Source organism: Pelophylax lessonae (genome assembly GCF_965119305.1).
Source record: "Pelophylax lessonae genome assembly, chromosome: 5".
NCBI classification, from domain to species: Eukaryota; Metazoa; Chordata; class Amphibia; order Anura; family Ranidae; genus Pelophylax; species Pelophylax lessonae.
The window spans coordinates 66,658,074-66,683,623 of record NC_138772.1 but is presented as its reverse complement, the minus strand read 5'-3'; the positions used below and the strand labels follow the sequence as shown (position 1 = coordinate 66,683,623).

At 46.9% G+C, this 25,550-nt stretch overlaps 1 protein-coding gene across 1 annotated transcript in view; it reads left to right on the top strand.

The window, feature by feature from the left end:
* Positions 1-25,550, top strand: part of TRDMT1 (tRNA aspartic acid methyltransferase 1) — a 111,369-nt gene that overhangs the window by 15,306 nt on the left and 70,513 nt on the right. Inside the window, exon 2 of the mRNA XM_082259641.1 lies at positions 4,385-4,494. Within this exon, the coding sequence (XP_082115767.1) occupies positions 4,385-4,494 (110 nt within the window). The remainder of the gene's footprint in view (positions 1-4,384; positions 4,495-25,550) is intronic.

Genomic DNA, 25,550 nt, shown 5'->3' with positions numbered 1-25,550 from the left:
TATTGAAAATCTTCTCTGTAACTTTCACAGCCTTGAAAGTGAAACTCCTCCACACACCAGAGAAATGCTATAAGTGTACTAAAATGTCTTTCCAAAATAGCTGAAGCTACGGTTCCCACTAATTGGAGAGGTCACCAAGGGTTCCGGTGCTGGATGTGCTGGAAGTGGGAGTCCAGGCAAAGGAGTAGGAGTCGCCAAGCTTAGTATGGAAGGAATACTTCAACTTAATAACAGGAGAAGTTCAGTTTTCTTCACTGTGGTCATTGCTACGTTCTCATGGTAATCTGATCTTTATATGTCACTTCCTTAATTTATATATAGATTATTGTATGCACATCACAATCATTTTCCTTAAAGTGGTTCTAAAGGCTCAAGGTTTTTTTTAACCTCAAAGTAGAAGTCCACCCTAACACTAAAACCGCTACATCTACAGGCTTCCACGATCTAAGACTAACCTATCTAGCCCTGTAAAAATAAATCAGTATACATACCTTTTCTGAAGCCAATCCGGTCTGGTCTCCAGTAGCAGAAGCTCTCCAGAAGAGAGAGCCGACAACGGCTGTGAAATGAATGAGAAGTGACGTCACCCATAGATTTACTTTGGGCTTCCATTGTCGGCTGCCTCTTCTGCAGCCGCCTCCACAGCGAAGCCGCGGCTGACAGCTCAGCATGGGACCGGACTAGATCGGCTTCAGAAAAGTTATGTATGCCGATTTCTTCTTTACAGGGTTGGATAGGTTAGTCTTAGACCGTGGATGCCTGTTGATGTAGCGATTTGAGTGTTAGGGTGGAAATGCCCTATAATGCATTCACTTGCATTAAGATAAAACAACTTTTTGTGTGCAGCTCTCCCCTATATATTTACCTGAGTCCTGTCTCAATCTAGCGTTGCGCATAAGAGCAACATTGCTTCTCTCTCTCTCTCTCTCTCTCTACTCACTGGCTCAGAAACAGCAGTGAGAGCCATTGGCTCCTGCTGCTGTCAATCACAACCAGTGAGGAGGGAGCATGGGCGGGGCCGAGCCACCCTGTGTGTGTCAATGGACACCCAGAGCATGGCTCAGGAGCGAGCACGCACGAGTGCCCCCATAGCAAACGGCTTGCTATGGGGACACTCAGTAAGACGGGGAGCCCAGAGCACCGGTGGGGGACCCAAAAAGAGGAGAAAACAAAACATTGCACAGAGCAGGTGAGTATGACATGGTTGGTATTAAAAAATAAAAAAAGATAAAGTTGAAATCTAGGAATTCTGCTACTTTCCAAAATGGACTGGCTTACTATGGGTTAAAGCATTTGTTCCCCTAAAAAAAAAAAAAAAACTGATCCTGTTCCCTTAAAGCGGAAGTACAGTCAAATACCCTAAATTCTCCCCAGCAATTATTAATGTGAGCGGAGTTCATCCTTATGTGTCAAAATGAAAAAAATCCCAGTTTTTCTTCCTGAATTTTGCAGTATTCAGTGCTGTCACATGACTTCAATTCCTCTTCCTGCTGAGTCCAAGAGCAGCAAGTGGGTGTGGTTACTGAAAGCTAATTACATCACTTCCAGGGAGGGGCACTGTTCCTGTGTAGGCAGTGGGCGTATACAGAATGGGAGGAGCTGATCATAGGTTCCTGCGCAGTGTTCTCTCATCATTCATTCATCACACATGCATTACACATCTTAATTCATGAGAAAATGAAGAAGGGGGCGGGAGGGGCACATAAATAGTATAGCTGTGATGGGCTTTAAATGAAGACTCCCATAGGAGAAGGGAGCTGGACAGGGGTAGCTGGAAGTGCTCTGGGGTCTCAGCTCACAGTCTATAATGATCACTATACATTAAAGTATAAGTACAGGCAACCACACTACGTCACAGCCCATTGATTTCAATGGCACCCAATCCAATCTATGTGACTTTGAAAATCAGCGATTTTGGAAAGGTACCTGCACTACTTTGATGCAACTTTTGATGCTACTTTGATCTAGAGAGTGTAAAGTTGGATCCAAGTCGCACTCTAAATTGTGTGACTTTGTTGTCCCAATAGTTGAAACATAGACTAAAGCTCTGTTTCCACTAGTGTGACTTGTCATGCGATTTTGGACACACAAATACATTTCAAAAAAGTTATAAATTAATTTGCATTTTAATGAGTGAAATAAGTATTTGACCCCTTCACAAAACATGACTTAGTACTTGGAGGCAAAACTCTTGTTGGCAATTAGAGGTCAGATGTTTCTTGTAGTTGTCCACCAGGTTGCACACATCTCAGGAGAAATTTTGTCCCACTCCTCTTTGCACATCCTCTCCAGGTTTCAAGGCTGACGTTTGGTAACTCAAACCTTCAGCTCCCTCTACATATTTTCTATGGGATTAAGATCTGGAGACTGGCTAGGCCTCTCCAGGACCTTAATGTGCTTCTTCTTGAGCCACTCCTTTGTTGCCTTGGTTGTGTATTTTGGGTCATTGTCATGCTGGAATACCCATCCAGGACCCATCTTCAATGCCCTGGCTGAAGGAAGGAGGTTCTCACCCAAGATTTGATGGTACATAGCCCCCGTCCATCGTCCCTTTGATGCGGGGAAGTTTTCCTGTCCCCTTAGCAGAAAAACACCCTCAAAGCATAATATTTCCACCTCCACGTTTGACGGTGGGGATGGTGTTCTTGGGGTCATAGGCAGCATTCCTTCTCCTCCAAACACAGCAAATTGAGTTGATGCCAAAGAGCTCGATTTTGTTGTTATCTGACCACAACACCTTCACCCAGTTATCCTCTGAATCATTCAGGTTTTCATTAGCAAACTTCAGACGGACCTGTACATGTGCTTTCTTGAGCAGGGGGACCTTGCGGGTGCTGCAGGATTTCATTCCTTCACGGCGTAGTGTGTTACCAATTATTTTCCTGGTGATTATGGTCCCTGCTGCCTTGAGATCATTGACAAGATTCGCTTGTGTTGTTCTGGGCTGATTCCTAATCGTTGTCATGATCATTGAAACTTCACAAGGTGAGATTTTGCATGGAGCCCCAGACTGAGGGAGAATGACAGTTATTTTTTGCTTCTTCCATTTGCAAATAATCCCATGAATTATTGTCACCCTCTCACCAAGCTGCTTGGGGATGGTCTTGTAGCCCATCCCAGCCTTGTGTAGGTTTACAATATTGTTCCTGACATCCTTGGACAGCTCTTTGGTCTTGGCCATGGTGGAGAGATTGGAATTTGATTGATTCTGTGGACAGGTGTCTTTTATACAGGTAACAAGCTGAGATTAGGAGCACTCCTTTTAAGAGAGTGCTCCTAATCTCAGCTTGTTACCTGTATAAAAGACGCCTAGGAGCCAGAAATCTTGCTGATTATTAGGGGATCAAATACTAATTTCACTCATTAAATGTAAATCAATTTATACCTTTTTTGAAATGCGTTTTTCTCGATATTTTTGTTATTTTGTTTCTTACTCTTAAAATAAACCTACCATTAAAATTATAGACTGATCAATTCTTTGTCAGTGAGCAATCGTATAAAATCAGTTGGGGAATACTTTTTACTCTCACTGTATGTTGTGTGTATATATATATATATATATAAGCACTCTAATTTAGTTACGTTTAGAAACAGATTTAGTGCCATTATATATATTTTGATTACTCCTGTTCTCTTTCTATTGCTTCCTTTATGTGAAATCCCTGGTGTTCCCGCTAGTCCCCTTGCTTTCCTATGAAAAACTGACCACACTAAGCAGGAGAGCACACTGTGGTCAGTTCTCTAGCTATGATGGGAATGCACTGTACTCTCCTCCAATGATCAGACTTGTCCTGACATGCCCCTGCCGCACAGCCATTCACTGGTGAGCTCGGTATGCTGCTACTTCTCCTCCCCCAGCTCTTATGCAGCTGAGAACAGAGAGAATGCTGCGATCCCTTTAAAAACAGGGACAAGGGTATTTATAATGTGTTTTTTTTTTTTTTATATCTATATAAAATGTGTTGCCTTTAATTTCTATTTTAAACTGAATGGGTTGTTTTAGAAGGTGATCGTTTGCAATCACTTAAAGTGAAACTGGAATTTGCAATCCCTGTTTACACAACACATAATTTAATAGGTATCTTTGACCAACTATCATTTCCAAAGGGAGATGCAGATTATTAGACTCTATTGGGGTTATTTACTTAACTTGGTGAGTGCAAAATCTGGTGCACCTCTGCATAGAAACCAATCAGCTTCCAGGTTTTATTGTCATAGCTTAACTGAACAAGCTGAAGTTAGAAGCTGATTGGTTTCTATGCAGAGGCGCACCAGATTTTAAATGTTCCAGTTTTTGTAAATCCCCCCATAATATTCCTCAGTAAAGGTTTCTATCAATTTTTTTTTTTTTTCAAGAATTCTGTTTTGTTTTATATTATTTCAGCAAGTGGAGCATCAGCAGAAGTGGTGGCAGCTGTAGATGTTAATACTACCGCTAATGAAGTCTACAAATATAACTTTCCAAGCACTCCATTATGGCCCAAGACTATAGAGGTAAGTTCCTTTACTTATTATAACATGAAAACAGAGATTTCCAAGAAGATTTCTCAGGGATCAATTTGGCCAAGTAGCAAAAGGGTCCTAATTGAAATCTTCTTATATATTACAAATACACTGACCAGCCAAACATGATGACTGCTGACATAGAGTGAAAAAACTTGATTATCTTGTGACAATGGCATCAATAAGTGGGTGGGATATATTAGGCAGCAAGTGAACATATTGTCCCTGAAGTTGATGTGTTAAAAGCTGAAAAAAAGAGAAAGTAAGGATTCGATCGATTTTGACAAGGGCTAAATTTTAATGGTTAGAGGACTAGGTCAGAGCCTCTCCAAAAGTGCAGCTCATATGGGATGTTTTCGGTCTGCAGTGTTTAGGACCTACCAAAGTAGTCCAAGGAAGGAAAACTGGTGACCGAGTCATGGGTGCTCAAGACTCATTGATGTAGATCAGTGATGGTGAACCTTGGCACTCCAGTTGTTTTGGAACTACACTACAGAGTGCTTGAGCATCATGGGAAATGTAGTTCCAAAACATCTGGGGTGCCAAGGTTCACCATCACTGATGTAGATGGGAAGCAAAGGTTTGTCCGTAAAGTCCAATCCAATAGAAGAGGTACTGGAGCTCAAATTGCTGAAAAAGTTAATTTTGGTTCAGAGAGAAAGGTGTCAGAACACACATTGGATCGCAGTTTGTTGTGTATGGGGCTGCGTAGCCACACTCTTAACAGGGTACCCAAGCTGACCCGTGTCCACAGCCAAAAGCGCCTACAATGGGCACGTGAGCATCAGAACTGGACCACAGAGCAACGGAAAAAGGTGGCCTGGACTGATGACTTGGGTTTTCTTTTACATCATGTGGATGCCCGTGTGCGTCTTTACCTAGGGAAGAGATGGCACCAGGAAGAAGGCAACCTGGGGGAGGCAGTGTGATGCTTTGTCTAGAGGAGTCCATACCTCGATGGGTCAGGGCTGTTTTGGTGGCATAAGGGGAACCTACTAAATATTAGGTGGGTGGTCATAATACTGTAATTTGGCTGATCGGTGTATATTACTGGTCCTGTTTAACATCTGAACTAGAATACGCTGGCTAAAAAAAAAATCACTTTATTATAACTCGATATGCCCTTTAGATGTCCACATTTATTTTTCTGCAGAACTGTGATAATTGTTTCCTGACATTTCTTTTGTACAAATAGAGGAAAGAAACCATAGTTTCTTTAACTGCTTACCTAATCCTAAGTTTCCTGTTGTTTTATAGCAAAACTTTTGTGTCTCATAAGTTATTATGGTTGCTAGCCAGTTTATCTTACTTTTTTTTTTAATTTTGAAAAAAAGTAATTCTCTTCTGGAAATGTTATACTATAAAGAAGTTGGTAGTCATTTTACTCCTTTAAAGCTGAAATCCAGCAAGCTACATACAGTGGATATAAAAAGTATACACACCCCTTTTAAAATGTCAGGTTTCTGTGATGTAAAATAATGAGACAAAAATAAATCATTTCAGAACTTTTTCCACTTTTAATGTGACCTAGAAAATGTACAACTCAATTGAAAAACAAACTGAAATCTTTTAGGGGGTGGAAGTAAAACTAAAAAACTAAAATAATGTGGTTGCATAAGTGTGCACCCCCTCTTACAATTGGGGATGTAGTTGTGTTCAGAATTAAGCAATCACATTCAAAACTCGTGTTAAATAGGAGTCAGTACACATCTGCCGTCATTTAAAGTGCCTCTGATTAACCCCAAATAAAGTTCAGCTGTTCTTGTAGGTCTTTCCTGACATTTCCTCAGTTGCATCCTACAGCAAAAGCCATGGTTCGCAGAGAGCTTCCAAAGCATCAAAGGGGTCTCATTGTTAAAAGGTATCAGTCAGGAGAAGGGTACAAAAGAATTTGTTAGAGGCGTTAGATATACAATGGAACACAGCGAAGACAGTCCTCATCAAGTGGAGAAAATCTGGCACAGCAGTGACTGGACGTCCCTCCAAAATTAATGAAAAGATAAGAAGAAAACTGTTCAGGGAGGCTGCCAAGAGGCCTACAGCAACGTTAAAGGAGCTGCAGGAATATCTGGCAAGTACTGGCTGTGTGGTACATGTGACAACAATCTCCTATATTCCTTATATGTCTGGGCTATGGGGGAGTGGCAAGACGGAAGCCTTTTCATACGAAGAAAAACATCCAAGCCCGGCTAAATTTTGCAAAAACACATCTGACGTCTCCTAAAAGTATGTGGGAAAATCTGTTCTGGTCTGATGAAACCAAGGTTGCTCTTTTTTGGCCATAATTCCAAAAGATGTTTGCCACAAAAACAACACTGCACATCACCAAAAGAAAACCATACCCACAGTGAAGCATGGTGGTGGCAGCATCAGGCTTTGGGTCTGTTTTTCTTCAGCTGGAACAGGGGGCCTTACTCAAGGTATAGGGAATTACGAACAGTTCTAAATACCAGTCCATATTGGCACAAAACCTTCAGGCTTCTGCTAGAAAGCTGAACATGAAAGGTAACTTCATCTTTCAGCATGACAACAACCCAAAGCATACATCCAAATCAACAAAGGAATGGCTTCACCAGAAGAAGATTACATTTTTGGAATAGCCCAGCCAGAGCCCAGACCTGAATCCGATTGAAAATCTGTGGGGTGATCTGAAGAGGGCGGTGCACAGGAGATGCCCTCCCAATCTGACAGATTTGGAGTGTTTTTGCAAAGAATAGTGGGCAAATATTGCCAATTCGAGATGTGCCATGCTGATAGACTCATACCCAAAAAGACTGAGTGCTGTAATAAAATCAAAAGGTGCTTCAACAAAGTATTAGTTTAAGGGCGTGCACCCTTTTGTAACCATATTTTTTTTTAGAGTTGTACAGTTTATAGGTCACATTAAAGGTGGAAAAAGTTCTGAAATGATTTAGTCTAATTTTTTTATATCACAGAAACCTGACATTTTAACAGGGGTGTGTAGACTTTTTATATCACCCGTATACAGTATAGACTGTTTTACCTACTGACATTTGTAATACTCTACAGCAGTGGTCTACAAACTGCAGCCCATGGGCTTGATGTCACCTTTTGCTAGTCTTTATCCAGCCTTTGTTACACTATTCCTCCCATCAATGTGAGGCACTATACCTCTCACTGACACCAACACTGGAGCATAATGCTGGTCATACACTATACAAAAAATCGTTTAAACTAATTTTCAAAATACGAACACTCGGCCGTGAGAGCAAATGATCATGCCAATAATGACTGATAAATCGTTCAATGGACATAAATGAAGCAATTTTTTTGTTCGTTTTTTCACATATATGTAGTGCAAACTGTTTGGATAAGAAGTGAATTAACTTTTCAATTTATCGTTCGTTTGGCAGAAAATTTCCAAACTCATCCTTCATTTTTTTGGCTCAAAAATGTCACAATTGATTACCGATTCGTGCCCATTAACTGGCCAAAAAACTAAAGAACCGTCCAAATGACTAAATTTCGACCGATTTTACGTATAGCGTATGGCCAACTTTAATCTTGCCACTGACACCAGCTATGGCGCATTTTTCTTCACACTGATACAATGATGGGGCACTATTCCTACCAGTAATACCAAGGATGGGGCACTATTCCTCCCAGTAATACAAATGATGGGGCACTATTCCCCCCAGTAATACCAATGATGGGGCACTATTCCCCCCAGTAATACCAATGATGGGGCACTATTCCTCCCAGTAATACAAATGATGGGGCACTACTCCCCCCAGTAATACAAATGATGGGGCACTATTCCCCCCAGTAATACAAGTGATGGGGCACTATTCCTCCCAGTAATACCAATGATGGGGCACTACTCCCCCCAGTAATACAAGTGATGGGGCACTATTCCTCCCAGTAATACCAATGATGGGGCACTATTCCTCCCAGTAATACCAATGATGGGGCACTATTCCTCCCAATAATACCAATGATGGGGCACTATTCCTCCCAGTAATACCAATGATGGGGCACTATTCCTCCCAGTAATACCAATGATGGGGCACTATTCCTCCCAGTAATACCAATGATGGGGCACTATTCCTCCCAGTAATACCAGTGATGGGGCACTATTCCTACCAGTAATACAAATGATGGGGCACTACTCCCCCCAGTAATACAAATGATGGGACACTATTCCTCCCAGTAATACCAATGATGGGGCACTATTCCTCCCAGTGATTCCAATGATACGGCACTGTTCCTTATTGACCACAGGCATTTACCACCAAGCCCGAGGCACTATTTACTCTCACTGAATACAGGACATTTTCTATTCCCACTGGACACAATTGGGCCCCTTAAAATCTGAAGGATAATAGACTGACTCTTTTGTTTAGAATTTTTTGAGACCCCTGCTTTACAGCTTTAACTTCCACTGCAGTAGCAAAGCTTTGTCTGCATCCCTAACCTGCTGATTAGACAGCGAAGGCGCAGCAACATTGTAATGAGTAAGCACTCACCTGTCTTTCCTCAACATGATCAACGTCAGTACATTTGCATTGTAGGTTTGCTTTTAGTGCTTGTATGTCCTCAATCTTGTAGTCTGTTGCTGTGCAGGGAATTACAGGGAGTGATGTAAAGACAAAGTCAGGAACCTCGACTTGTGTTTTAAGGAGAAGTAGGACAAATCTATTTTGGCCCTACCTCTACTGTAGGTCACAGGAGTACACATAGTTCTGCACTTCTGTGACCAGTATTCAGCCGACCGCGGGCTTTAGCTGATGTCACAAAGCCAATCCAGGCTCTGGAAGGATCCCGACTTTATTGTTGGGCATCTACCTAGATTCCTGATCGGCAGCTGGCTCAGCCTCTTAACATGCAGCTGAGAGCCTCACTAAAGACTGAGAACTGAGCGATCAGCGGTCTTTGATCGCTCTGTTTCGGCCTTTGAGGCAGCATCGGAACAATGCTGCATCCACCTAGGTGAGTATGATTGTTTGTTTTCTTTTAAATCACATACTTCTTTTTTAAAGTGATTGTGAGGCCCCGTTCACACTGGGGCGATCCGACTTCCCAGGGCGACCTCACAGGTCGCGGCACGCAGCTCGCAACGCGACCTCGGAGCGGCCGGCACGGACTTCATAACATTGAAGTCAATGCAGGTCGCTCCAGGTCGCCCCAAAGAAGCTCCGGACCCTTTTTCTAAGTCGGAGCGACTTGTGTCGCTCCTATTAGAACGGGTCCACAGCTTCTCTATGCCAGGCGACCTACGGCGACCTGTCAGGCGACCAGGTCGCCTGGCAGGTCGCCCCAGTGTGAACGGGGTCTTAAGCTTCTAATTAATTTTTCTCTCAAAATAAAAAACATGTCATACTTACCTGCTCTGTGCAAAGGTTTTGCACAGAGCAGCCCCAAACCTCCTCTTCTAGTGTCCCCTTGCCGGCAATCTTGGCTCCTCTTCTCTGAGTGCCCCCATAGCACTTGTGCTCAAACCCGAGCCGGCCTATGTGCGTCTATAGAAAAAAACCCTTTTTGCCTTTTAACCAGTTTAAAAATACACCTAAATCTTCTTTTTATTGTTATGGTTGACAATTGCACCTGTTGGCAGTCCACTAGTGTTTCTCATTTTTTAAGGATGGACCTCTACTGCTATGTTGTTAATCAGTCGAGGGGGCATTGTGTGCATGTGTCTTGTTTTTTTTTTTTCACCTCTGCTCTATACATAAAGGATACGTTCCTTTACACGTTCCACCAATTTTTTTATTGTGGAATATGTAACATGTCCCTGCTGCTGGTTTCAAAAAGTGACAGCTAGTACGGGGAACTCCTTCCCATACTTGTGTCCAATCCCCACCCCCTCCCTGTGACATCAGTATGGGGAGAAGTTTCCCCTACTAGCTGTCACTTTTTGAAACCATCGTGGCCATGTGGGGCTCTGCCACATCCAGCTCTGTGTGTGAATGTGTGTCAGCTTGTAGTTTTCAATGAACTACCACAAGACATTGGAGCGCCGTGGTAGTTCATTGATTCTTCCTGTCAGTGTATCTGCTTGCCCATATGGGATGGGGCACACAGATACACAGAAAGAAAGATCTGCAGGAGACATGCATGGCACCAGTGATCTACTGATCGCTGGTGCAATGCTTTACAGGCTCCTGCAAAAAAAATAAAAAATAAATGCACATTTCTTTTTCGTTCATTGGCAGACACAGCTCTCCATTATTCATAACCACAGGGTTGTAGTTCCCCCTACAGAAGTAGGACTCTAGGCAGAAAAAAAGACTTGGCTACGCCTATGGGCAGTCCTAGGTGGTATACTCCCCCTCCCTGCTATAGGCCTTCAGTTTTTTTCTGCTTAGTCAGGAGTAAGCACCTAGTTCCCTGCTGGGATCTCTGGTCCTGGCACTTTTTTCCTTTTTTAAATGGCTTTTTTTCTCCTGTTTTTTTTTTTTTGTGCGCCATCTACAATCAACTGTCGGAATGGGCAATGGGCCGGATAATCTAGATCCAGTGCTCCCCCCAGTCTGGCCAGACCACAGCTCTGTGCTAGGTCAGCCGGGGGACGGGGGCTGGCCTGCGAGTTAAACGCCTCGTGAGGTCGCATACGACCTGGTTTCGGCCTGAGTCCTAGGGTTCCTCCTGGCCAGCAGCCCCCATTTCGATGGGGAGGAGGTTCTGTCTGGAACGGTGTCCATCTGGTTGCTGGTATGGTGAGTAGCTATCCCCTCTCTCCCCCTGGAGGGTTTTAGGGTGGATGCGGGCCCCTCCCTGGGACAGTCGGACACATGGGTCCACTTAGACCCCCCCCTTGGATGTTGGTGGTCCCTGTAGGTCATCTGGTACCCCCCTCTGGGGTAGCGTGGTAGGTTGGGCTGGTGTGCTGCACTATACCGGGGGGGGGGGGTGCGCCGCTGGCAGCTGGGCTTCTCAGCTGGGGGGGGGGCACTGGCTGCTATGGGGACCTGTGCCCGGTCCCCCCCTCTCCTTGCTGATACAGTCCCTCCTGGGTCCCTGGGAGCCTCATGGAGCCGCGTGCGGCAGCCTGTTTGCCGTGGCCTATGTGTTTCAATGGCCGGCGGCAATGTTTGTGTAGTCCGGGGGCCATTTTTCATTTGTCCGACATGCTAATGGAGTGGCGGCCATGACAGAGGAGCCTTTGGGTGGCAATTCCAGCTGTGGGTGCTCTTCTTTTTTTACCTGGTGTTGACTCCTGCATTTTTCTTGCTATCCAGGTGACGACTGGTGCTACTCTGGTGGGGTGGTGAGTCTGGTGGGGTCCCTCCCTCTCTCTCCTGCAGGTTGTAGGGTGCTCTATTTGCTGGTGACCCAGTGGTGCTACCTGCATGGTAGGGGTGTCCCCTAGCAGTGCTAGATACATTTTGTGGGGGTTCCCCTCTTTACTGATGGAGTCTCAGGAGCATGTTTCCCCACCTGACCCCCTCTCAGAGGCTGCAGGTCCCTCAGGGTCCCAGCCCTCCATTGATGCACTGACGGCGGTCCTGGAGTCCTTTGTTTCCCAGGTGAAGGTGGCCTCTGGGCGGCAGGCTAGCAAAAATCGTCCCCCGCCTTCCCCTGCTTCATCTGTCTCATCAGATCCTGAATCCGACTCGGCCACCACGGACGTGGCCCACCCTGCGGGGTCTGCAGCCATGCTCCATGATTTATCAGATAGGATGATTCCTCCACACCTGTAGCTGTGCACAAGAAAGCGCTAGTTGATGCACTGTTGCATCTGTGTAGGAAACTTTAAAAATGGAGGGTGCAGCTGAAGCTGTGGCAGTGGTGCCGGTGCCCTTGGCACCCACAAGACGTCATGCGTGGCAAAAGTGTTTCCTTATCCCTCCTATTTTGACAGATTTGTCTTCAAAGAGTGGGAGCGTCAAAAAAACGTCCCTTTGTGGTTCCTAAAGGCTTTGCAGTGAGGTACCCCTTTGAGGAGTCTCTTCTCAAGAAGTGGACTGTTCCACTCCACCAGTGGTGGAGCCCCCGGTTTCCAGGTTGAACAAGGCATCCATGATTCCGGTAGAGGAATCTCCAGCTTTTAAAGATCCGGCTGATAGGAAGGTGCAGTCTGTGGCCTATAATATCTTCAATGTTGCTGATTCTGCACTTAGGCTAGTCCTGACCATTGCCCTGGTGTCAAACTCTGGGCCTAAAGTTTTGCGCCATGACCTAGATGGTAAACAGATTCCCCCTGCCTTTGCTGAATTGGCGGACCAGTTGGTCCAGGGGCTAAAGTTTGTCTGCGATGCTGCTTTGGACACGGCTCCCTTGATTTCTAGTCTGTCTGTTTCGGCAGTGGTGCTTAGGCGTGTATTGTGGCTTAAGTGTTGGCCTGCGGACCAGACTTCTAAAAAAGCTCTGACTGATTTACCCTTTCAGGACAATCCTCTGTTTGGGGCTACCCCGGTTGATATCATTAAGAGTTGCACAGGAGGAAAGAGTACTTTTCTTCCACAGTCTGGGAAGGGAAAAGAACTTAGTTGTAGACGTGGCCTGTCTTTCTCGGCTCTCAAGAAGTTTTTTCATCCCTCAAGGTCTACTGACAAGGGTTCAAAACCTGTTAAGTCCTCTACGGGAGGTTCCAAGAGGCCATGGTCTGGAGCAGGATTCTCTAGACCCGCGGACAATGCCCCTTCAGCATGAAGGTGCGCCCTCACCCGTGCCTCGGGTGGGGGGACGTGTTCGCTGGTTCCTGGACACATGGACCTCCTTGGTAAACGACAAGTAGGTCCACAAAATGATACTGTCCGGTTACAAGATAGAGTTTAGTTCTTGCCCTCCGGGAATGGTTCTTCCCTTCCAAAGTGCATCTGTCCTGGACCGAATGCAAGCTTTCTTTGGGGCGGTGCAGGCCCTGTTGCTTCAGGGTGTGACTGTCCCGGTTCTGGTATCGGAACGGTTTCAGAGTCTTTATTGAAACCTGTTCATGGTCCCAAAGAAGGAGGGCAAGGTACATTTGATTCTTGACCTCAAGGCCCTGAATCGCTTTGTGTGGGTACAGAAATTCAGAATAGAGTCCATTCGCACAGTGGTGGCATCCGTTCATCAGGGGGATTTTCTTGCTTCTTTCGACATCAAGGATGCTTACCTGCACATTCCAATATGTACCAAACACCAGTGCTTCCTCCGTTTTGCTATGGGAGAGGAGCATTATCAGTTCTTTGCAGTAACCTTTGGTCTCGTATCCTCTCCTTGGGTCTTCACAAAAGTGTTGGCCTCGGTTCTGGTGTTGCTACGTCAGCAGGGGATTGCGGTACTGGGCTACCTGGATGACCTCCTCTTGCGAGCGGAGTCCTCTGCTGCCCTGATGAACAGCGTGGAGATCACTATACAGACCCTGAAAGAGTTTGGTTGTCTTCTAGATTACCAGAGGTCTGCTCTGATTGCATCCAGAAAATTGGATTATCTGGGTCTGACCCTGGATTCAGCTCTAGCCAGAGTGTTCCTTCCTCTGAACAAACTCCAGAAGTTGCATGCTGCGATTCATCTACTGCTGTCCAGCAGATGGTCCTCCCTCCAGACCTGCATGTAGATGCTGGGCCTGATGGTATCTACCTTTTTGAGGCAGTTCCGTTTTCACAGATCCATATGAGATCCTTTCAAAAGGAGATCCCGGTGAAGTGGGACTAGTGTCCAAGGTCTCTGGACAATCAGGTTGGGCTGAGCCAGGAAACCAGGGGTTCCCTTGTCTGGTGACTTTGCTCTCCAGCTCTTCGGCAGGGTAAATCCTTTATCCCCTCGTCTTGGCAGTGGTCACCACGAATGCCAGTCTGTCCGGGTGGGGAGGTGTCCTGGAACTGAGCTCCGCTCAGGGTTGTTGTTGGAAGAGTCCAGACTACTGATCAATGTCTTGGAACTTCGGATGATCAGGCTGTGCCTGGATCACTGGACGAATTTACTCCGGGGGCTTCTGGTGCTGATCCAGTCGGGCAATGCCACAGCTGTGGCTTATGTTAATCACCAGAGCGGGACAAAGAATGTGTTGGCAGCCCTGGAGAGCCAGCGTTCTCCAGTGGGCAAAACGCTTTGTTCCAGGAGTCGGCAGGCATTGGACCAAGGGGAGTGGTCCCTTTATCCGGATGTATTTCATCAGATAGGGCTCAACAGAAAGGTACTGAGGTTTGTGGCAGGGTCATGGGATCCTCTGGCGGATGCCACAGACACTCTGGTGGCCCCGTTGGGCCAGTATCCTCTGGTTTACGCTTTCCCTCCTCTCAAGCTTCTGCCGCAGCTTTTGCGCAAAATGGAGGAGGAGGGGATTCCATTCAGTCTAGTGCTGGCCTTATCGGTCTTGGTACGCTGACCTGGGGCGTCTGGTCGCCAACGTTCCTTGGAGACTGCCTCTCAGGGAGGATCTACTGTCCCAAGGACCGATCGATTAGAGTTCACCCCCGTTCTTTTTCGATGGCACGGGTTTTGACTTTTCTTCAATGAGGTGTTGAGCAGAAATTGGCTTTCAGTACCCTTAAGGGCCAGGTGTTGGCCTTGGCGGTCTTCTTTCAGTGACCCCTGACCACAGACTCCCTAGTGCGCACCTTTATTCAAGGGGTTCGACATCTGTCTCCTCTGGTGCAGTATCCTCTACCGCCTTGGGATCTGAACTTGGTGCTTTCAGTTCTCCAAAAACCTCCCTTTGAAAGTATTTGGGAGATTCCCCTGCTTACGCTGTCCCAGAAGGTGGTCTTTTTGGTGACTATCACTTTTGCTCACAGGGTGTCAGAGCTGGCAAAGTTATCTTGTTGTATCCCCTATTTGGTGGTCCACAAAGAAAAGGTAGTTCTTCGCCCATGTCCGTTGTTCCTTCCTAAGGTTTTCTCTGATTTCTATTTGAATGAGGACATTGTGTTGCCTTACCTGTGTCCCAGGGCCAAACATCCTAAGAAATTTGCTGTGCATGCCTTGGATGTGGTTCCGGCGATTTGGGTGTATTTGGCAGCCACGGAATCTTTTGAAGGTCAGACTCACTGTTTGTGATCATGGACGGGCCAAGAAAAGGACTGCCCTCTTCTTCTGCGACCATTTTCAGATGGATCAGACAGACAGTGGCTCAGGCCTATTCCATCAGGGGTCAAGTTCCTTCTTTCCCTGTAACGGCGCACTCTACTCAGGCGCTTATGCTTCTTGGCTTTCCGTCATCAGGCGTCAGTTTTGCAGGTTTGCAAGGTGGCCACTTGATTGTCGTGCACACTTTCACTATGTTCTACAAAGTGGATATGTTGGCATTTGTGGATGCTTCCTTTGGTCGCAAGGTTTTGCAGGTTGCTATTTAGAGAGTCTGTTCCCTCTTTGGGGGTGTATTGTTCAGATGTTTTTTGTTGAGCTCCTATTTACCTGGTTGGCTATTGTTTTAGCCTTGGGATTTTTTGTGTTGTCCCACTCACACCCCTAATGTTTGGCACTGCTTGGGGACGTCCCTGTGGTTCTGATTAATGGAGAGATGTGCCTGTCAGTGAACGAATGAAAAAATTGGATTTTTGACTTACCGTAAAATCAATTTCTCTTACGTCCTCCGACAGTCGCCGCCTCTTCATATTCGTCACATATGGGGTATTAGACTTTGCTCCGAAGGAGTAGCTAGGCAACAGAATATGTTAACAATAAAGCTTTAACATATCCCACCCTCAAGGGGTGGTCCCCTCAGTCAATACCCTCCTACTTCCTGCAACCATATCTCAGTTTTAATGTCTAGCTTGTCAGGAGTGGCTGGCTCTCTCTGTGCTGGGACTTTTTGTCCCAGACTCTTTCTTCTTTTTAATATTTTATTTGAGTTTTTTCTCTACCTTTACTTAGCTGTTGTTTTTGTCAGCATTAGTTAGTTCTTCGGACGAAGAGGATCATGCGGACTGGGTCTCGGGCTGATCCCCCTGATCGCAGGTCGTGGGTCAGTGGCTTCCCAGTCTGCCATCGAGCGTTCAGCCAGGTAACGCTCCTGGCACGGTGAACGACCCATCCCTGTTCGGTGCAGGGATGTTTGGTGAGGTGGCTACCTCACCAGACGCTGTGCGGTTTCTTAACCGCCATTGTGTGCGTCTTGAATTGCAACTCTCCCTGCCTCATGTGCAGCGGCTTGTTCGCCTGTGCGGGTTCCCCACGCCGTATGAGGTAAGTGTGTCTATGTGGGGACCTGTCTGTCTGGGGGGGGTCTCAGTCTGGGACTGTGTAACCTGCCTTTAAATCACACTGCTTGTCTCCCTATCTCTCGGCTGCATGCTGTGGGCTGCAAGGGGGGGGGGGGGAGCTGTATGACACTGTGTGTGTCAGGCTGGGCAGTGTGGGAAGCTGTGTGCTGTGGGGCATGTTTTTAATGGCATGTTGGGGCATATACAGCGATCGCTGCAGCGATCTAACATGTATCCATATAATGGGATGAAATTGTGTGTGTTTTTATGCACTGTGGAGCGGCGGTTTCGGCGCCAAACGACGCCATTTTACCGGCGCCCGCTCCGGCCGCATGGTTTACATGCACGGCGGCCATTTTCTTGTAGCCTCCATAGGCTTACATAGAGCGCCCTGGCAGCATCACTTCCTTTTTCCTGGAACACCGGTCGAGGCAGCAGCAGCAGCGGGGTCTCCTCAGGTTTTATCCTTCTATTCCTGTTGTCCATTGCCTGTATTCAGTCTGTATATTCCCTGTGGGGGTCTCATTGTGCCTGAGTGTGTGCGGTGGGCTGCGCTTACCGCGCTTGCTGAAAGGGGGCAGTTAACCCTTGGTTGTCTGGCGTACAGGGGCAATGGATTCTCAGGAGGGCAAGTTTCCCACAGTATTGGTGGAAAGCCAGGGGACCGCTGTTTCCCCCCCAGGGGGGGATTTAGCCACTATTGTGGCTGGCCTTGCTGCCCAGGTGCAAATGCTGGTGGCTGCTCAATCTACTAAACGGCCCAGAGTTACTCTGTCCTCCGATTCTGAGGGTGAGGGTGATGGGGCTGTTCTGGCAGGGACCCCCCTATCGGGGTCCCGCTCCTCTCTTGATCTAGTGGGGTCTGAGGTAGAGGCTGAGGTTGAGGGGGTTGATAATTCTCCCCCTGGCTCGCCTGAAGAGCTTGCAATCATGGATGAGTTGATTGCTTCCATTAAGCAGACGCTACGTTTGCAGGACGAAGTGTGTCCCCCCGCTGCCTTGGCGGCTTATGGGACGCAGAGAAAACGCAGGACGCCGCAGGTTTTTCCCTGCAATGCTGATTTTCAGCGCGCTGTAAAGGATCAATGGCGCGATCTGCGCAAACCTTTTGCGGTACCAAGTAAATTCAAGCTGCGTTATCCTTTCTCCCCTGCCACTGATGAACGGTGGTGTGTGCCTCCACCAGTGGATCATGCAATTGCGGTTTTGAACAAAGCCACTGCGATTCCTGCAGAGGGATCCCCTGTTTTCCGTGATGCCACGGATAGGAGACTGGAGTCTCTTGCCCGTCATACTTATTCTGTTACGGGTTCTATGCTTAAGGCTCTATTTGCTTCTCTCATGGCGGCCCAGGCGATCGCAAGTTGGACGCAGATGCTTAGGCGCGTCCTAGTGGCCGATTCGGCCTCGGCGGCGACCCTGGACATGGTGGATCAGATCCACCAGGGTGTCATGTATCTGTGTGATGCGGACCTGGACCTGATTCCGTTGGCTGCACGTGTGCACAGCGTGGCGGTGTTGTCTCGCCGCCTGGTTTGGTTGAAATGTTGGTCGGTGGACCAATCTTCACGTAAAACCTTAGCCAATCTGCCTTATGATGGGTCTCGCCTTTTTGGGGAGTCCCTGGATGTGTTGATTAAGGGGATCACCGGGGGTAAGAGCACTCTCTTGCCCCATTTCCCCAAGGCTAAGGGGGCTTCTGGGAAGAAGCATGCGAATTTTCGGCCCCCTCAGGGGTCCTTTCGTGCCTTTCGGCCGCACTACAAGGGCAAACCGTTCAAAGGCCAGGGCTCTCAGAAGAAACCCTGGTCTGGGAAACAGAAGTCCGGCCAATCCGGACCTGCGGCCCATAACAGTTCGGCCTGAAGGGGCGCCCTCACCCAGTTTTGGGGTGGGGGGACGCTTGCTCGGTTTTCTTCAGCCCTGGTTGGCCCGTGTGCGGGACAGATGGGTTCTGGAAATCGTTCGATCTGGTTACAAGATCGAGTTTCTCTCTCGGCCAGAGAGCAGATTTTTTCCCTCAAATCTACAACTGTCTCCAGAGCGCCTGCGGGATCTGCACCTGGCGGTGCGGGACCTGAGGGCTCAGGGAGTGGTGGTTCCGGTGCCTCATCGGGACAGATTTCGGGGGTTTTATTCCAATCTGTTCACCGTGCCCAGAAAGGAGGGCAAGGTTCGTCCAATTCTGGACTTGAAAGCTCTGAACCGCTCTGTGCGGGTTCGCAAGTTCCACATGGAATCCCTGCGCTCGGTGGTGGCTGCCCTGGTTCCGGGGGAATTCATGGCCTCCATCGATTTGAAGGATGCGTATCTTCACATCCCCATGTTCGAGGGTCATCAGAGATACCTTCGATTTGCCATTGCGGAGGATCACTACCAGTTCGTGGCGTTGCCCTTTGGGCTCGCCTCGGCTCCGCGGGTCTTCACCAAGGTGCTTGCACCGGTTCTGGCATTATTGAGGGCCCAGGGCATTTCTGTCCTGGGGTATCTGGACGACATTCTGATTCGGTCTGCGACCAGTCAGGGTCTGGAGAAGGACCTGTCTGTCACGATGCAAACTCTGCAGGAGTTCGGTTGGACGATAAATGTTCCAAAGTCGACACTGAGTCCGTCGGTTCGTCTTCCCTATCTGGGAATGATACTGGACTCGGTGCAGGCGAAGGTCTTCCTGCCGGAAGACAAACTCAGGACTCTTCAGGAGGAAGTCAGGTCCCTCAGGGACGTTCCGAACTCGTCTCTGCGGACGTGTATGAGATGTCTGGGATTGATGGTCTCGGCTTTCGAGGCGATTCCTTTCGCGCAGTTTCACACGCGGGGTCTCCAGGCGGAGATCTTGTCCAAGTGGGACGGGCGACCTCAATCTCTGGATCTTCAGATCTCGTTGAGTCATCGCACCAGGGAAAACCTTCTGTGGTGGCTCCAGTCCCCGTTGGTGTCCGGGGGCAAGTCGTTTCGTCCGATCTCGTGGACGATAATCACCACGGATGCCAGCCTGTCGGGCTGGGGTGGTGTTCTGGGCGTTCTGTCCGCCCAGGGGACCTGGTCGGAGGGGGAGTCTTCCCTCCCGATCAACATTCTGGAATTGCGTGCGATAAGGCTCTGTCTTCATCGCTGGACGGACCGGCTGCAGGGCTGCCCGGTTCGGGTGCAGACGGACAATGCCACGGCGGTGGCCTACATCAACCACCAAGGGGGCACCAGGAGTGCCCGAGCGGCTCGAGAAGTGGCCGACATTCTGTCTTGGGCCGAGACTCATGTCCCGGCGATAACGGCGGTTCACATTCCGGGAGTGGAGAACTGGCAGGCGGACTATCTGAGTCGCCAGACCCTGGATCAGGGGGAATGGTCTCTCCATCCGGCTGTCTTCCAGATGTTGTGCGCGAAGTGGGGTCTTCCAGATGTGGACCTGTTCGCGTCTCGCCTCAACTACAAGGTGAAGAGGTTCGTGGCAAGGACGCGCGACCCTCGGGCAGACGCGTCGGACGCGTTAGTGGCCCCGTGGCATCAGTACAGGCTGATGTACGCGTTTCCACCGATTCAGTTGCTGTCCCGGTTCCTTCGCAGGTTACACTCGGAACGCAGCACGGTGATTCTTGTGGCACCGGACTGGCCTCGCCGGTCCTGGTACGCAGACCTCGTGAATCTGGCGGTCGACGCCCCCTGGCGTCTGCCTCTTCGGGACGATCTACTGTCTCAAGGACCGATTTACCATCCTGCTTTACAGTCGCTGGCTTTGACGGCCTGGCTGTTGAGACCGAGGTCCTGAAGGAGAAGGGTCTCTCTCCAGAGGTTGTTCATACCTTGATCAACGCGAGGAAGTCTTCCTCGGGAAAGGTTTATTACCGTACTTGAAAGGCCTATTTTGCCTGGTGTGAGTCCAGGGGGTTTTCACCCCGCACGTACTCGGTTTCCCGTGTGCTGTCTTTCCTTCAGACGGGTGTCGATCAGCGTTTGGCGCTGGCTACGATAAAGGGTCAGGTGTCTGCGCTGGCCGTTCTGTTTCAACGTCCCGTGGCTTCCAACTCCTTGGTTGGCACTTTTATTCAGGGTGTGCGGCATCTGGTTCCTCCTAGGAGGGATCCTTTGCCCCCTTGGGACTTGAATCTAGTCCTATCTGTGTTACAACGTGCTCCTTTTGAACAGATCAGGGAGATCTCGTTGTCTATGTTGTCCAAAAAGGTCGCCTTTTTGGTGGCGATCACTTCGGCTCGCAGAGTGTCGGAACTGGCGGCTTTGTCCTGCAAGTCTCCGTACCTGGTTGTTCATTTGGATAAGGTGGTCTTGCGACCTAATCCTTCTTTTCTGCCGAAACGAGTTTCGGAATTCCATCTTAACGAGGATATTGTTTTGCCTTCGTTGTGCACGAAGCCTAAACATCCAAAGGAGGTGAGATTGCATTCTCTGGATGTTGTTCGGGCGATTAGGGTTTACCTTAAATCGACTGAGTCTTTTCGAAAGACGGACTCCTTGTTTGTTCTTCCAGAGGGTCCTCGGAAGGGCATGGCGGCTTCCGCCTCTACCATTGCCAAATGGATCAGGCAGACCATTGAACAGGCCTATGCCTTGCAGGGGAAGGTTCCCCCTGTGCCTGTGAAGGCGCACTCTACTAGATCTCTGAGTACGTCTTGGGCCTGTCGTCATGGGGCTTCTGTAGCCCAGGTGTGTAAGGCGGCGACTTGGTCGACCGTGCACACTTTCACAAAATTCTACAAAGTAGATGTTCAGGCATCGGCGGATGCTTCCTTTGGCCGCAAGGTTCTTAGTGCGGCTGTTCCCTAGGGTCCCTTGTTGGGGACTCCTGGCTGTTGGGATAAGTTTTGTATCCCCTGGTTTTTTGTCTTTTCCTGGGTTGTTGCTCCTGTTGAGCACTTATTTTTGCTGTTGCCCAGCTGGTTTCCTTCCTTTGGTAAGGTTCCTTTCTTTGATGTGGAGACTGCGTTGCCTTTCGGCGCGGATGCGTTTCCCACCCCTCATGTTTGCACTGCTTTGGGACGTCCCCATATGTGACGAATATGAAGAGGCGGCGACTGTCGGAGGACGTAAGAGAAAACGGAATTTTTGTAAAATCTTACCTGTAAAATTCCTTTCTCTGAGTCCTCCGACAGTCGCCGCCCCCGCCCCTCTTTTGGGGTTTGAATGTATACTCTACTGCTATTCCACTAAAACTGAGATATGGTTGCAGGAAGTAGGAGGGTATTGACTGAGGGGACCACCCCTTGAGGGTGGGATATGTTAAAGCTTTATTGTTAACATATTCTGTTGCCTAGCTACTCCTTCGGAGCAAAGTCTAATACCCCATATGTGACGAATATGAAGAGGCGGCGACTGTCGGAGGACTCAGAGAAAGGAATTTTACAGGTAAGATTTTACAAAAATTCCGTTTTCTCTGAGTTCATTCATGGACACAGCACCCACCCCTCTATGGAGTTGTAATACTTCTGACGCCGCTTGTTACAAAACTGAAGACCTATAGCAGAGAGGGGGAGTATACCACCTAGGACTGCCCATAGGCATAGCCAAGTCTTTATTTCGGCCTAGTGTCCTACTCCTGTAGGGGGGCAGTATAACCCTGTGGTTCTGTTTAATGGAGATCTGTGTTCATCAATGAACTCAGAGAAATGTATTTTACGGTAAATCAAAAAATCCAATTTTTTAACCTGCAAATAAATGTGCATTTAATATTATTTTTTTTTTAAAAAAAAGTGAACTTATCCTTTATGCAGCCCATGAGTGAGTACGTTTTTTTTTTTTCGTTCAACCAGTTGGAATACATCAGAATGCACTGATCTGTGTTTCGGGCTATAGCCTGTGATGCTGATCAAGCGGGAAAATCTAACAGGGTGGTTATGCAGTAGCTAAACAGTACATCAACATATGTACAATCACAATGCACATATATGGATCGAAATTAGGCCTGTCCCTGCTGAACTGGCCTAGTTTCAATCCATGTATGGCCCCTTTTAGACTGCCTGTACATACTGTATGTATGCAAATTTTATATGTGCCACTAAGAATATTCTGACTGTTCTTTCTGTACTGTTGTTAAGTACTTACATTTAACGATTTTAATGGAAATAATATGACTTCCTTAAATTACTGTTATTATTTTATGCCTGGTAAATGGCCCCATCCGCATAGATTTACTGTCACTCAACAGGTCATCTGTAAAAGAAGCATACATTTACTTGCCTTTTTTGCAGCCCATATATTAAGAAGCTTCTGTTTCTCTGCTTCCCAGCCACTGCAATTATTCCTGTCTGCGCTACCTGTGTCCCTACTGTGGAGGAATACCATCCCTAGATGTCCTTTGTCACTGTGACAGAACGTGTTAGGAAAAGTTGTTACAGTTGTCACAAATAATCTTCCAGTAGATACAAATGTTCAGATGACAACTGTCTAAAGCTTGCCATACATTTGTAGAATTTTGTTTGAAAATTTGTGTTTTAATGTGATAATTAAGGCAATATTTTTGTTTAAATTTTTTAATTAAAACATTTCATATTTACCTGCTCTGTGCAGCTGTTTTGCACAGAGCAGCCCTGATTCTCCTCTTCTCGGGTCCCCTGCCGGTGCTCCTAGCCCCTCCCTCCTGCCAAGTGTCCCCACACCAAGCAGCTTGCAATGGGGGCACCCGATTAGGCGTGCTCCAAAGCCACTGTTCTGTGTGTCTATTTACACACAGAACCACTTCTCCGCCCTGCCCTTCTCTCCTCATTGGCTCACAATTGGGATTGACAGCAGCAGGGGCCAATGGCTCCCACTGCTGTCTCAGCCAATGAGCAGGGAGAGATCCAGCAGAGCCGGGGCTCCCGTGCACAGCGCTGGAGTGAGATCAGGCTCAGGTAAGTATTAGGGGGGCTTCTGCACAGAGAAGGTTTATTTACCTTCATGCATAGAATATATGAAGGTAAACAACCTTCAGCCTTTAGAACCACTTTAAGAATGTTTGTTCATTTTTATTTATTTATTTTTTTAACCACTTGCCGACTGCTGCACGACTATTTACGTCGGCAGTCAGCCCCTCACAGGCAGAGCGACGTAGGGCTACGTCGCTAGCCTGTAAGGGTGTGGGGAGCGAGTGCGCGCCGCTGGAGGCGCGCTCCCGCTCGGTCATGGACCCCCCCACGCGTGTGCCGCCGGGCATTTGCGATCGTCCGTGACAAAGCCGCCTGTCAGTTCTCCCTGTGTAAGAATGATGATCAAACGGTTCTACTATGTAGGACCGTTGATCACTGTTCTTACACACACAGCCACAGCCAATCACAGTTAGAAGCACGCCCCTAGGACACACTTAACCCCTCCCTCTCCAATACAGTTAACTCCTTCACTGCCAGTGTCATTTTTACAGTAACAGTGCATATATATAGCACTGATTACTGTAGTAATGTCACTGGTAACCCCAAAAGTGTCAAAAATGTCAGTCAAGGGTCCGATCTGTCCGCCCCAATGTCGCAGTCCTGCAAAAAAAAAAATGCAGATCGCCGCCATTACGCGTTAAAAAAAAAAAACAACAAAAATGACAAAAATCTTTCCCTTTGTTAGCAAACACAATAAATTTTGCGCAAACCAATCAAAATACGCTTTTTGTTAAAAAATTTAGATTTTTACATTTTTTTGGGGAATTTCATATAAAAAAATGTGAAAAATATTGTTATTTTTGCAAAATTTACGCTTTTTTTGTTTATAGTGCATGATCAAAAAATCGTACAGGTGATCAAATACCACCGAAAGAAAGCTCTGTTTGTGGGATAAAAAGGACACCACATTCGTTTAGGTACAGCGTCGCACGACCGTGCAATTATCCGTTAAAGTCACGCAGTGCCGAATCGCAAAATAGGCCCTGGTCAGGAAGGGGGTAAAATCTTCCGGGGCTTAAGTGGTTAAATCAGTAGAGTTAACTTTGATGTTTGTTTTTGACTACAGTCACAAGAAAATTCAAAGGGACAAGATGGAAAATTTTTCTAAAATGAACAATAAATGTGTTTTTTTTTTTTTTTTTTGAGAAATTACATTCATGCCAAAATGGAATGTTCAAAGGAAACAACATTTTGAAGTACTTTCGAACAACATTTGTCAAGTCCTCAAATGTACTGAGAATTTTCTTATGATTCTTTATACAAACGTTCATTCAAAATCCACTAATATATATATATATATATATATATATATATAGCCACCTTAAGAGGAGATTTTCCCAAACTTTGGAGAGACAATCCTTCCTTTCTCTTGTGTCTCTGGGACAGGAAGTAAAGGGAAATCTTCTGAATTGGACACAGCAAAAAAAGAAAGAAAAGACAGGGTCCCCTAACAAATCCCCTATACTCAAGCCAAAATAGAGAAAAAAAAATATTTTTTTACAAGCGTTTTGTTTTATAACGTTTGCACTCATGTATGTGAGAAACAACATGTAATAAATATCAGCTTATTGGAAAGCCATGATTCTGTGAAAAGTGTCATTAACAGATAACTTTGTGCAAAGGTTAAGTGATAAGACAGCTTTTGAAATTGCTGCAGTCATCAATTTTGTTGCATGTCACTATGACATATCTTGAAGACACTTCATCTGTATTTACTACTGTACAGAACTACTTGGATTTCCATTTTGCCAGTTCACATCTAAGCAATGTGCTTTTGCTCAATGCTAAAAAAAAGTACAGAAGCCTCTTTGGGGCAAGACTGTACAGAATGTGAGTTCTGCCTAAAAATAATTTCCTACTCCTGGTTAATAGCTTTCCATTGGCTAAATTAAAAACACTGAAGCCTGGAAATACCTAAAAAATGCGCAAAGAATGCACACAAAAAATTGCTCCAAAATCACATAAACACACTCATGCATTTGTGAATGCAGGTATATGTTCTTATGCATTTCCACTCAAGTTATCAAATGTTATATTATGCAAATTAGCTACTAATATGGAATGTGTGTAAAATCTGTCCAGTCTAGAAAATGAGATATTT